General features: G+C 40.3%; 1 protein-coding gene across 1 annotated transcript; it reads right to left on the reverse strand.

The window, feature by feature from the left end:
- Positions 1 to 780: 780 nt before the first annotated feature.
- Positions 781 to 13,916, reverse strand: CRELD2 (cysteine rich with EGF like domains 2). Its single transcript, XM_080391460.1, has 10 exons — positions 13,630 to 13,916; positions 12,519 to 12,601; positions 11,479 to 11,589; positions 8,983 to 9,074; positions 7,770 to 7,946; positions 6,500 to 6,598; positions 4,766 to 4,843; positions 3,860 to 3,955; positions 2,861 to 3,001; positions 781 to 1,349 (listed from the first exon to the last, which is right to left on the reverse strand). Exons 1-10 carry the CDS (start codon positions 13,780 to 13,782, stop codon positions 1,291 to 1,293), a joined length of 1,089 nt encoding a protein of 362 aa, XP_080247586.1. The 5' UTR covers positions 13,783 to 13,916; the 3' UTR covers positions 781 to 1,290.
- Positions 13,917 to 14,035: the final 119 nt, after the last annotated feature.

A 14,035-nucleotide genomic window follows, 5' to 3' on the forward strand; every position in this document is an offset into this window, starting at 1 on the left:
TCAGGATACTGTTTCTAATTTCTTCATAGCCAAGCCCAAAATACGCTGCTCTTAGCTGTATTCTGCAATTCCACCTTCTGTTCCCTGTATTCAGCACTGCAACGTATTCCAAACCTCACTCACTTCCGTCAGACTTCTAAGTACTGTACCTGGGGGTCCTTCGCTTATTTACAGCTGTGATGGGCCTGCAAAATATAAGAGTTTTAGCTCTTTATCTGCCTTTTAAGCTTAGGGACCACATGTAGGAAGTTGTGTCTATGCTGTGCTTATTATCTTTGCCTCCAAAATGGCAAAAGAGATAAAATAAACTGATCATAGTATGCTTGCTCTGAAAAAGACAGGAAGCTATTACATGCAGCAGCAGACTGTAGTTAGTCGTGTATCCCTCAGTCCTAGCGTACTCGCCTAACATCTGGGAGCTACTGAGTACAGGTGTTAGCCAAACCTACTTTTCATCACTGTATAAAATAATTCATGTACTTTATGCAAGTATCTGCAAGAAAGACTTAAGTTTCCAAAGGTAGGAAGACAAGTTTGACATAATTCTTTCTTCAGAGGAAAGTGTGTGTTTGTTGTGTTTTTCTTTCTTCTTTTTTATTTTCCCCTCCCCATATACATTCCAGTACAACTGAGTGCTGGAATTCAGTGCTACATTGAGATACAGTGCTTACAAGGTTCTTTTTTCTTTTCTTTTTTTTTTTTTTTTTTTCCACTGCCTAAATGAAAAACAGACATCACAACACAGCAAGGTACTAACACCTTAAAAAATTTTAAGGCACATTCCAACAAAATAAACTTTTATTGAATGCAGTATTAGGCATTCTATTTCATTTAAGGGAGCAGTGCCTCCCCCCCAAAGAGATTCCCTTTGACAGTTTCTGAAAGCTGTATTTCAGTTAAAGAAATATTTCTCACGTCAAGAAACAACAAACTTGAGTCTAAATTTTTCTTGATTTATGAAGTGCAACCAAGTCCTTCCAACTGATGATAGTTTTCAGTAGGCACTAGAAGGAGAGGCCTGCAATTTGTTTGCAATTGCTGGGTACAGTGTTATGTTAATTCAAATTTTGTACCAACCCATCTAGAGTATTGTTCTTGAAGAATTATATAAAAAGTGCCATTTGAGAATAAAGAAATGCAGCTTAAAGAGCAGTTTATCACCATTTAAAAAACAAAATCTTAATGGCAACCTGCATATTTAATACCATTTCCACAGTACGTCAGCTAGCAGAGGCTTAGTCCAATAATTTAGAACTTTAGATAGGAATGTCTTTTCATTCTGAATGCAGATCATAAGTCATCATGTCCAGTAGGTGATGGCTCAGTTATTCCACTCTGTACTTCCTCTCCTGTGAAATTAAGTATCATAATTAAAACACAAATGTATTATTAATTATACAACATAACTTTTTGACATTAGGAAATTTTTAAACAGAAACCCAAATCAACATATTTATCAAGACTACAGAAGCAATGAAATCATTCTCCTAGTCTATAAGCTTATTGGTTTTGTGTGGTTTTTTTTTTTCTTTTTTTCCAGATGCAAACAAAACATTTCAAATAAACTGGTACGACATTGTTAGTGGAAGAAAAAAGCAGCATAGCTGTTTCTATTCTAAGCTTTTGTTTTCAGCTATTCACAGTGACCTTCCTCCTTTTCATATGACCTATCAAAAGAAATTCTGGTATTTAAAAACAAAAAGCAAGTATTACTCAGAATTGTTTTCTATAGTGCAAACTACTTAGTTCAGATGTTAAAAGTGCCTTTAAAAAAGCTGAGCAATTTTATTATATCAGCAAAAGCATTAACCTAAGGAAAAAGCCAAGCCAATCTGTCAACTTCTCATTTTGCTGTTATTATCATAAAATGTCAGGCCACATTTAAAAAAATCATAGTAACTGCGTGAGCACCTGCACAGGAAAAGCATGGAACTGATTTTAAAGAACTACTAATGAGTACTGAAAGTGTAAGGTCTGAACTGAATGGCCTTGAGTAGCAACGCTACACAGATCTTTACAACTTATTAGTACAAGATGGAAAAAGCAGTCTTGGGGGAGACACAGAAAAACCCAAACAAACTAAGTAGTAGAAAGAAAATAAAAGGTATGAAATTGAGCATCTCTCATGTATTCTCCTACAACCTTTACTGCAAAATAATCCTGTCTTCCACTTTGGAATTATAAAAAAAAAGCCTTGACAAGAGTAATGAAACACTAATGCACATAACTCTGCCCATAATGTGTCATACATCCTAGAGCAAATTACACATGAATTTCTTGACTGAAGATACAGATTAAGTCAAGCAAAATGGATCCCTACTACTGAAAGATCGATGTCTTCTCCATATTCACCTTCACACCAGCTCTGCCACTTACGGGATCACAAAACAAATAAATTCAGCTCATTCATCCAGCAAAAAGTTCTGCTTAATCTTCTGAGATTTCAGTGAGTTGAAGCAGCTGGCATGCAATCAGATAAACTCTTGAGCCATTACAATTAACAATAAAGGAAAAAAAGGTGGGGAGGAGGAAGACGTCCTTTTTGTTATAGCAGTAATCTGCTAGTTCACTTCATGTAATGAAGCTAGACACTTCAGTGACTTGCAAACACAACCCTAAGTAAAAAAATACCAACACATGAACAAGACAGACATTTAAAGATTCCACTATCTTTAAGCAAGAAAGCATGCATGTCAGAATGTGGCCTACACCACAAACTACTTGACATAGACCACAGCTGTAGAAAGATGAGAAATTATACAGGAGAGTTTACAGGCAACTAGACCCTTTGACAGAAATACAGCTCCAAGTTGTCAATACAGACTGTTTTTCAAAAATCTGTCATTGAAAAGCCACTTGCCTGTTTTTACAGTTTGAACACACGTTCCGTCCTTATCTTCAAACCCTTCTGAACATACACACTTGTAACTACCTGAAGTATTAACACAGTCCTGATTCTCTTTCACACAGACCTTTTCAGGAAGGCTACATTCATCTATATCTAGAGACAGGACAGGGAAAGAAAGAGTCCACTGCTGTTATCTTGTTATAAAACTTACTTGTATTCAGTCATATAAACAAAATTCTATTCAAATATAACAAACACCGAGGAGCAGAACACTGCTTCAACAGATTTAACTTTTGTTAAAATCATCTGTTATGGTTCTTCATGATTTAGACTGTGCTTCAAATTTATTCAGATACTACTGGTTTTTTATGTTTTGCAGGCCCCTATGTGGAGAAATGAATTAAGCAACGGCACTTGTCTTAACCTACTGAAGAGTTCCCACAGCCATTTTCTATTGATGCCATCAAAGTACAAGTAAAGGGAAGGGAGTCTATAAATACTACATCAGAGTTAACAGCTACTTCAGATTGTGCGTACCTTCTGATCTTCCCCAGAAAGAAACTCTAATTTCACTCTTTTTACTATCACTTCACATAAAAATTCATTATGAATTTGTATCGTTTGAACGGACATTAATGAATTAACAGGAAGGCAACAGAAGCTACATTATGCTCCTGCCTTTCTGTTACAAAATAAATACAGATGCACACTTCTAATGAAGTAGTAGATAACAGACAAGAGACTCGTGTATTTGTTTCCTGAATCTGCTATAAAATACTTTGTTCCTTTTGTAGGAATGTTTCACCTTTAAGCCCTGTCATGCCTGTTAGCTCAATAATATAAAGGAAGTTATAAAGCAAGTCATTGCTGCTAATACCAAAATGACTGGGTTCATTTTGATAGGCTTGAAAACTGGAGCAGACAAACATGCATGTACTTAACAGCTCCCAAGCGTGGCTAACCAAAAGTGAGCCAACTGGTGTTCTACCATGTACTGCCAAATCCACCAACCTGTACACTTTTCATCTTCCTTCATGTATCCAGATGCGCAGGTCTTACACTTGTCAGAACCTTCCCCGGTGCAACCTACACAGCTGGCATCACACGCTAAAGATAAAAAAAATCTAAGTATAAAAATTCTTGTATCTGCTGCTTAAAGTACCACCCTTAAAGTCAGTCATCTTAGCCACACAAGGAATCACAGAATGGTTTAGGTGGGAAAGGACAAAGACTGCCTAGTTTTAACCGCCCTGCCATGGGCAGGGACACCTTCCACTAGACCAGGTTGCTCAAAGCCCCATCCAACCTGGGCTGAACACTTCCAGGGATGGGGCAGCCACAGCTTCTCTGGGCAACCTGCTCCAGTGTCTCACCTGTAAAGTATGTCTGTATCACCCGACAGTAAAGAATTTCTTCCTAATATCTAATCTAAATCTACCTTCTTTCAGCTTAAAACAGTTATCCCTTGTCCTACTGTCACTACACACTCCAACAAAGAGTCCCTCCCCACCTCTCCTGTAGGCCCCCTTTAGGTACTGGAAGGCTGCTATAGTCCCTGAAGCCTTCTCTTCTCTAGGCTAAACAACCTCAGCTCTCTCAGCCTGTCCTTGTAGGAGAGATGTTTCAGCCCCCAATCATCTTTGTGGTCCTCCTCCAGTCCCATAGAAGCAAGTCCATGTCTTCGTTATTCTGGGGGGGTCCCAGAGCTGAGCACAGTGCTCCAGGTGGGGTGTCACAAGAGCAGAGTAGAAATAACCAGAAATCTCTTGCTTTCCTCATAAAATAGGTCCAAAGCCTCATCCTCCCCATGCCCAGTCAGGACTGGGCCACACTATACTAAAAGTCTGGTATCATGCCCTTTCTAGCATTACATTAGGATTCTAGATGATAAAGTGCAATAGCAGATTAAAAAGAAACCTTTGCATGAGAAAGATCCATCTGTGTTCAAACAGTACTGGTGATCTTTGCAAGGAGAAGTAGCACACTCATCTAAATCTGAAAGATAAAAAGTGATGTTACTTAAAATAGTAGTCACGATTAAATAGCCAGATTAATACTTCAGAACTTTGCTCTGAGATCTCTTAAGAACTGGTCCCCAGAAGCTATAAACTTCAACTGACTGCAATGAGAGTAATTGTTACAGTGAATTCAGAATCAGATATGCAACACGTCAGACACATGAGTAACATGGTAACATACACCATTTTGTTCAGCTTAAACTTACGTTAACAAATCAAAACTGATTCTCAGAAGGTATTTTGTGATGACAGTAACAGACATACCAGAAACTCAAGAGTTCAAATTAAATAAAACTTCCAGAATACCTGCCCATCCTTGTCATTTTCAAGTCAGTGTTTTGCATGCATTTATGCTTTTTATACAAATAGCATAACAAACAAGCAGACAGACTCCTCTTATGGAATACTGTTGATTTCTCTACTCCTGTATTACCAAACTATGGATCTTTTTTAAATATTAAAAAAGTTACACAAATGTATACACATACACTGTTTACTTTTCAACACAAAGCAAATTGGAGAGAACACCAGGTTACGGTTAGGACCAGTCAAGCTGAAAACCAGTTTTACCTGGGAAGTTAAAATATGCCAGTCTTGTCATTTCAAGGAAAAGGCACAACAGTATTCAAAACTAAAAGTCAGACAGAGAAAGGCTATTTCAGTCTCCTTGCTATCTATTTCATCATGCTGCTGCAGACATAATCCGTACTAATTACTGAACCAATTTATACTTTGTCAATTGCAATGATTTGGAAAAAACCCGCTGCATAGAAGACAATACTAGATCATCTTAAAAATGCTCTTAGAAGTGTTCAGCAGCTGCCTAAGCAAGTACCACAGGAGCTGCAATTCAAGTCCTAGTTCTCATTAGCACTTTTAAGAAGCAGTGTTCACATAACTTCTAAGATACTGTTCCCAGACATCATGTTAAGGGTCTTTAATGGGTCCCATTCAACCAGTCAGACAGAATGTGTTACTCTTCCCGTAGTGCATTCCTGCATTGGGACTATTTTTATTAATGGGTTTTTCCTTACGTGTTTCACATATACCTCATAAACCAAGAGAAATGCTAAGTTAGAAACAGGTAAGAAAATAATGGAAGTACTGAGTTTAATGTCTCCTGGCATTTCCCTCCAGTTATAGGAAGAGTTAGTGGGCCCGACTTTTAGTGAAATATTTGAACTCTTTCAGGGCCGAGCATTTATAAACATAGAGTAATCTGAAGATAATTGTGCAATTACTACAAAATATGTAGATAAGCTGAGAGAAATCCTCCAGTAGTTGATAAAGTAGTTAAAAATCAAGAGCAGAGCACTGTTTAGCATTCAAATCAACACAAAAAATGTGTTTTAAAAGGAACCACCTATTTGCTGCTATCTGTACTCCACTAAATTAAAAAGAAACACAGTGAACAGTTTGATAAAGACAACTGTATTCACCAGGCAATCAGTGGGGATGAAATACTGCTTTCCTGCAACATGAAACAAGTTAGGAAAAGAGAGACTATGATCTATAAGAATCTAAACTGACAGAACGCTTCCATAAAATACAGTAAAAGTCAATGTGAGGTCATCTAGTCTCACTAGATAACATTGCTACAAAACCTGTTTGAAGTCTACCAAACATTACTCACCCACACAAGCTGCTTCTTCATTTTTAATCCAGCCTTCTTTACAGTCCTGGCAGTCCTTGTTACTTGAACCAGTACAAGTTTTACAGGCAGTGTGGCAGGCTGAGGTAAGAGAAAACTACAATCTGAGTTTTGCTGAGAGATTCCAAGGCAAGTTTGGGCACACAAATTCTCAAAGAAAACCCTATTTAGTATCTTCTGGAAGCTATCTTATTTTAGCAGCTTGACCCTTCCCACTAACAAGATTAAATCTTGACGTGATGGAGGTATCATTTACAAAAAAGCAACTCTATCCTAAAAGAAACCAAAAAAACCAAAACAATCCCAACTCACCCACCCCCCAAAAAAAAGCCAGAAAGCCAAACCTGGCAATTACAGTCATCTGCACCACTTAAAACAGTGCCATGAAACTCTAGCGACTAGAACTACACAAGACTCCACACTCCCACCTAGCAAATCCTCAGGCTACTTCATCTGCCACTAACCACAAGCGCAATGTGTGAAATAATACTAATCTGAAGAATTTCAGAAGGAAACATACTAGAAATCCAGTTGCATATGCATATTTATATATACATATCTATATAAAAATTACATGCATAAGTAACACACAAATATAATATATGCATGTTATAGATTGTAATATAAAATAAATCATACAGAATCATACAGCCAAAAAGCCAACACAGATTGTGTTGAAAAACAATCTTATCAGACCCCATGGATTTAGTTGCTGCAGAATCTCATTCAAGATCTAAAACCAGAAGCAAATCTGCCTAACTTAAAAAGTTTTCTCCTAGAACCGGACTCGTTTCAAAAAATCTACATAGTCCATAGTACAATTCAGCTGTTTCCATGCCCATTTACTCCACCCAGTTAAGCTTATCTAAGACATGAGGAAAAGCTAGCTTTCAAAGTAGTCCCCTATGCAGCGATTCTAGCTCATTATTTTTGTATAATACTTGGGGGCTACGGGCGGGGACAAAGCTTGCTCTCCCTCCCTCATGACATAGACAAATTCTGCTTCTCAGTTTAAAGGAGGGGGGTATTGGGGTGTGGGGGGTAGAGTGGTGTGCGTGAAGGCAGTCTGGACAGATGACTTAGCAAAACCTTAGAATTTCACCAAACTGACATGTCATTTCTGGTTAAAGCTGAGTAACAAAACTGTAACTATTTTTTGTTTTCACATTTGTCAGTTTCAATTGTTTCTAGTTGTGTTTACAAAAAATAAAGAAGGAAGGCAAAGATCTAAGCACCTGTCAAAAACTGTTACCTGTACAAACAGAATGCGTCTCGTTTCTCAAGGAACTGAAGTAACCATTAGAACAGTCCAAACAAAAGTCTCCAGTGTACTCCTTGTTACAGCTACATGAGCCATCTCCACCTCTGGTACCATCACCATCACAGTGGCCATTTCCATGGCAAGGTCTTTCTGATCCACCACGACAAGCTAAAAAGCATCAAAAATACTTTAAAATCAGATGTTAAAGGAAATTACTTCCTATTCTCAGCCACAAGCACCTGAAGTTCCTCCCTCTTCAGAGGCAGTAAAATGTAAACAAAACAAAACCAAACAAGCAGTCACACAAAACCAGGATGTAATTTCCAACATCTTTTTTCCTTTGAGAGCAACTGAAGGGTTTGCCACAAGGAATGCTCAGTAATGCATTCAAGTATAAGAGTAACTCAAAACAATCTCCAGGGAAGTTTAGCTATAAATTTAATTTTGTGTAAACACCATAGCTTAGAATTTTATCTATTTTCCTAGCTTCCTGGCTAAAGTTGGTATCTTTATTTATTCTGGATTACTGAGGGTGTTCACACTACAGTTGGAAAAAACTACTAGCAATCATTTAGATTAATACCAGGAATTGGCACTTAATTTTTAACAATATAAGAGGCCAAAGCCAATCTCTAATAAGGTGCACGGGTTTAGAGATTTATAAATTGTACAGACTTCAGGGGTCAAAATACCTCCTTTACTATTTTGCATCAAAGACCTTAGTTTCACCTAATTGCCTCCCACCTGCTTTTATCCAATTTTTCCCATTGCTTTCTTAACTAATCCTCAGCTGTGAATTTCTTCATTTAATCCCCAACAGCATTTTGGCCATTTTACTCTTGAAACTGGTCAAGGACTGTTGTCTAAATAGCTTCTGAAAGGCCACCTAAACAATAAACTTGATGTCACAGAGAGGCTCCAAGCATGGGTCAGATGTGGATGTGAGCATCAGATCAGACGGATTCTGCACATGAAAGTAACCCTTGATAACTTTGTAGAGTATTTCATGCCCAGAAAACTACTCTCCAGGCAGGATGCTCGCAAGGCAGCTACCTAACTATCAGGCAGCAGGCAGGTACATACTACACAGTACCTGGTATCTCATGCAAAACACCAATACTTCATGTATTTGTCCATGTTATGAAAGACTGAAACAGGCAAAAAGAACGTTATCTGCTACTGTATTTTTCAAAAGAAAAATTACCGAGGCAATCTGGTCCATAAGTTCCAGCAGGACAGCAAACTTCTATTGTTTCTATGCAAAACCACTTAAACAAATCAGGATACTTCTTCTTTCTGTATATGAAAGACATTAATTTATCAATAAAAAGAACAAAGATTCTCTAAAAGCCAACCAGTGCAACTGAACCTACACAATCCAGTAGATTAGTCTATTACACATGACAAATTACAAGCCTATCTTTTCTATCTCTCTATTTTCTATTCTGAAGATGATCTTATTTCAGGAACCATTTTCTAGAAGTCGTCCTCCAATATGGGATGAATTTACCTTTTAAACTACTACAATATGATTAACATACTCTACTCAAATTTTATAGATTATGTTTAGGAAAGATGTGAAATAAGAGCAACCAATAAAATCAATTCATCTTGATAGGTACACAACACCTTTTTGTATTTTAACACCCAATTTTTAGGGAAGGTTATATATATAGTTTACAGTCTTGTTTACTCCTTCCTCTTAAAGATAACTGCTGCATCTTTGTCTCAACTGTGCAGAAGATAACCCAGGAACCATATTAATGTTTGCTCAAATTACTGTCAAACTGATGACAGCTGCCTGTTAATTCTCCTCTTTTTTTAGCATAACTCAAGTATTATTTTAGAAGGCTATTTTTTAACATTAAGAAGTTAGTTATGTGCTACTCTAGCACTAGCACACACACACCCAATTAACAATGAATTCGCTAGATATTATTTTGCAAGCAAGCATGAGGACTACTACAGTTCTAAACAACAATGGACAGATCTCAGTATCACACTGATGCTGAAGTCAAAGGCTTAGATACTCTGTAGCCCAACAGAAGCCTTCAGCAATTCCCGAGGCACGTACAGCTTCTCTTTCCAAACTATTACATCTGACTATATTGACTCCAAAGCTTAGGCCTTGAAAAGTAAATTTACTGAGTACCACATGTAACGTAACACCTTGCGAAAAGGCATCAAAAGGTATTCACAGACAAAGAAAATGTCTTTGGAAACTACCACAGAAACAGAATGACATTCAGGTATCACAGGTTAAAGGACAGAAGGCAAAGTTAATCAACTGCACTCAAAAGATCTATTAAATACAGAAACTATCAAAAAAACCAATGCATTTTATGAATGGGTTTGTTTATTTTAAGAAGTCTACTTTGTTAAATTCTCTACTTTAAGACTCATTTCTTTCTCATTCTGCAAATTTAAGACTCTGGGTTGCACAGCTCACCTTTCTGGAAGGCATGTCCTATGAAGAGCAGCTAAGGACTTTGGGCTTGTCTAGTTTGGAAAAGGAGGCTGAGGGGCGACCTCATTCCCCTTTGCAGCTTCCCGAAGAGTGGAGAAGCAGGTCCTGATCCCTTCTCCCTGGTATCCAGTGATAGGACACATGGGAACGGTTCAAAGCTGTACCAAGGGAGGTTCAGACTGGACATTAGGAAGCATTTCTTTACTGAGAGGCTGGTCAGACAGTGGAACAGCCTCCCTAGGCATGGTCGATGTCCCAAGCCTGTCAGTGTTTAAAAGGCACTTGGACAATGCCCTTAACAACATGCTTTAACTTTTGGTCAGCCCTAAAATGATCAGGCAGTTGGACTAAATGATCGCTTCCAACCGAAGTATTCTATTCTATGCTAGTCTAACATGCCAATTGAAGGGAGCAGAATAATGTATATACAATCCTGTATAGTTAGGTAAAAGGATATAAAAAGCAATAAAGCAGTCATTAAGAGCAAAGTGAGTTATCAAAATTCCCTATCCAGTTACGAAATGTTATAATAATGGCTGTTTACCCTATTGAATTCCAGCTGATTGGGAATGCTGACAGTCTAAAGTAGTTAAAAAAAAAATACTTAGAAGAAACATGATTTGAAATTGGAAAAAAAAAAGATCTTAAGAGATCTAAATTCTACAATGCCATCCTTTCACTAATTATATTTTATAACAGTACATGAAAGGCTTAGCTGTAACAGAAATCACAGGCTAGCTTAGAAAAAAATCAGCTGCTACACTACCATCCTCAAGAGTTTTGAGTTCTAGACTTATTAGAAGCAACTATTTATTTGATTGCCAAGAGAACAAAATAATGTTTCAGAAAAACAAACAAACAAACAAAAAACCCACAAGAACCTGAGAATCCCTTGCAGTTTTATGACAAAGGAAAACAAAAAAAGTAAACCTCAAACTTTCCAGTACTAGTTTGCCTCAAAACCCCAGTGGTAACTGAGTAGACAGTATAGGAGAAGCAAGACTGGATGTTTTGGTGTAACACTTCCAGAACTGAAAATAAAAAAGTACACAATACAGCAGCACATGCTATTAGAAGTCAGCCTGAACCTAGCTGCACTCAATGGCAACTCCTGAAGGACAATGCAGAATCACCCCTAGTGCTATTGTTCAGGCACAAGATTTAACATTAATTCTTCATCCTCTTCGATAACTTACCCACACAAAGATCTCCACAAAAAGATTTGATACTTACAGTTTGAACCACCATTTCTCTATATGTTCTTCATGCTCTTCTACCATGTTATTACATTCAAAGTTACTACTGTCGCACAGGTTCTCTATGATCTCTACAAGACGAATTTCGCTGCAAGTGGAGAATGCAAACCATAAGTTTAACTTAAACATTTGACACCACTCAAGACATGACAGAGATGCTAGACTTCCAGAAGCCTAGATACTTTATCAGTTTACTGTGTTTTCTGAATTAATCCCAAAACAAAGCAAGTATCAGAATAAAGAACTAATGAACATCACTTCAAGCAGAAAAATTAAAAGGATGTCCACAAGAACCACTTTGGCTTGCTTGCATTTATTATGTCTGCAGATTGTAGACTGACAGATTTTTAGCTTTCTGGCTAATTTTGAGTGCAGCATTTTTCTCTTAAGTTCAACGATACATTTCACGTATTGTCAATACTTGATACAAGCCCATGAAGCTCACTAACCCAAGTTTAGAAATCGCACCCTTACATCTCAATGCTCCAATTAATATTAAAAAGTGAATTTGAAATTTGGAAGAAAGATATTAGATCACTTTGCTCGGTAATCAAACATGTATACAAGAGTACTGTAATCTGCATCTTTTCTAGTTTTCTGTTTGGCACTGAAATAGTGACAACTCTAGGGAGCAGATACTGCTTTAATTCTAAAACAACTATTGCAATGCTCCACACCTTTTATGACTATTGATTAACTATTTGACCATTATTTGAAATACCAATTTTAGGGTTTTAATAGGTAAACAGAAAAAAACCTATTGCGACCAATGTTGGTACTTACTTTTGTTGCTTTCACAAACAAGGCAAATAAAGGCAGTAATAAGGGGGCTTCAGTCTTTACTGTAATCTTTACGTTATAATGTAATGTTACCTTTTAAGCAATAAGAATTTAAGGCTTGGACATGTGAAACTTTAGCTGCAACATTCAATATTTAAGTCCAGAGAAACACCAGTACACTCAAGTAATGCAGTGGACATAAAACATAGCTGAATGAGATGCACCGAGATAGCTCACCTGGACTCATACTTCGACAGTGTCTTCTCTTCCCAAGCAGTGTTTCCACCACCAAAGTTCTTTTTAGCTGTATCTGCTAATCCCTACAAATGAAAAGTACGAAAAGAGCGTAAGTTGCAGAGTTTGTTTCTCAAAAATTAAGGGCAATAGTAAAGGTTTATACAAAAGTTGTGAAAAGTGCCACGCAGAAACTTTGGTAAAGCTCTGATGCTACTGATCAAACTGTTAAGTGAAAGAAACAGCTAGTAACAACATGAGAAGTGAGAAAGCATATGTTATAGCATAACAGGACTGAATTTTCATAATGCATAAACAAGGCCTTGTTACAGTCTCCACTTATGTCGGGAACCATACATGAACAAAACTTTACACCCTTCTTTAAGTTCTCAGGAACTTTGTTCATCAGTTGAACAGCACCTCTACTTCTGTTTTGACAGCACTTCGCCCAAATTTCAAATGAAGTGTTGTAACTTCAACGCACAACTGGGTAATTCACCACGATCGACACAACTTCCCCAAGTCACAGTCAGTACCTATGAAACAGTCACACCTTACAAAAGCCACCCGCTGCACGTAAAGCGGACCAGCAGCCTACAGCAGCGAGCGCACACACAAGGCACGTCAGAGCACCGGCCACAAGCCGAGGCCGCCCCTCGCTGCCGACGCAGCCCGCACTGCCACGGCGCAGGGCCGCTGCCAGCGGACGCGGAATCTCCGGGGGCCGCCGCCCGCACAGCCAGCCCCGGCACCGAGCCATCGCCGGCAGCAAAGCCCAACCGGCTCCGCGGCCCAGCGGCTGCAGCCGTTACCGGAGCCGGGCGCGGGCCGCTGCCGCCCGTCAGCCTGGCCAAGCGCTGCTGCCACTGACCGGGCACCCGGCGGAAGCGCTCCCCGAGTCCGGGCGCGGGGCTCCGAGCTGCGGGGCGTAGCGCCGGGCAGCCCCGGGGGCCGCAGACCCGCACCGCGCCCGACGGGCAGCCCCTCAGAGCGGCGGGCGCCGAACGGCCTGCACCGCTGCCACCGCGCCTCGGGCTGCCGGCGAGACCCCGCCTGCCGCCCCCCCTGCCCCACGGCCCGGCCGCCGCCGCCCCCCCGCGGCCCCGCAGCCCACCTGGTTGAACCTGTCCACGATGCCCCGGCAGGTGGAGCACGCCAGGCGCCGCCGCTCGCCAGCGCCCAGGGCGGGCGGCAGCATCAACAGGGCAGCGCAGAGCGCCAGCCACAGGGACGCCCGGCCCGGGCGAGACACGGGGCCCGGCCTCATGGCGAGGGGAGCCCCGGGGACGCGGAGCGGGGCCGCCCCAGCCGCCACACCGAGCCCGCGTCAGTGCCGGCCGCGCGCAGCGCGCTCGCCCCGCCCCGGCCCCCGTAGCGACCGGCCCGCGAGCCCCATTCAGATTTCCGCGTCTGCCCCACGCACGCCCCGGCCGCAGGCGCGCGTTGGCGGCGGCGGGGGAGAGCAGGGACGTGGCCCAATCGGCGCCCGCCACGCTCCGGACCAATCGGAGCCCCCCGCG

This window comes from Falco punctatus (genome assembly GCF_963210335.1).
Source record: "Falco punctatus genome assembly, chromosome: 6".
Taxonomy (NCBI): Eukaryota; Metazoa; Chordata; class Aves; order Falconiformes; family Falconidae; genus Falco; species Falco punctatus.

Excerpts from the sequence above, each read along its gene's own strand:
- CRELD2 (XM_080391460.1), bottom strand. The coding sequence starts at position 13,782 with ATGAGGCCGGGCCCCGTGTCTCGCCCGGGCCGGGCGTCCCTGTGGCTG. Across the intron at positions 11,590-12,518 it reads CTGTCGAAGTATGAGTCCAG|CGAAATTCGTCTTGTAGAGA; the intron begins GTGAGCTATCTC and ends CTCCACTTGCAG. Across the intron at positions 9,075-11,478 it reads GAGAAATGGTGGTTCAAACT|AAAGAAGAAGTATCCTGATT; the intron begins GTAAGTATCAAA and ends TTTCATATACAG.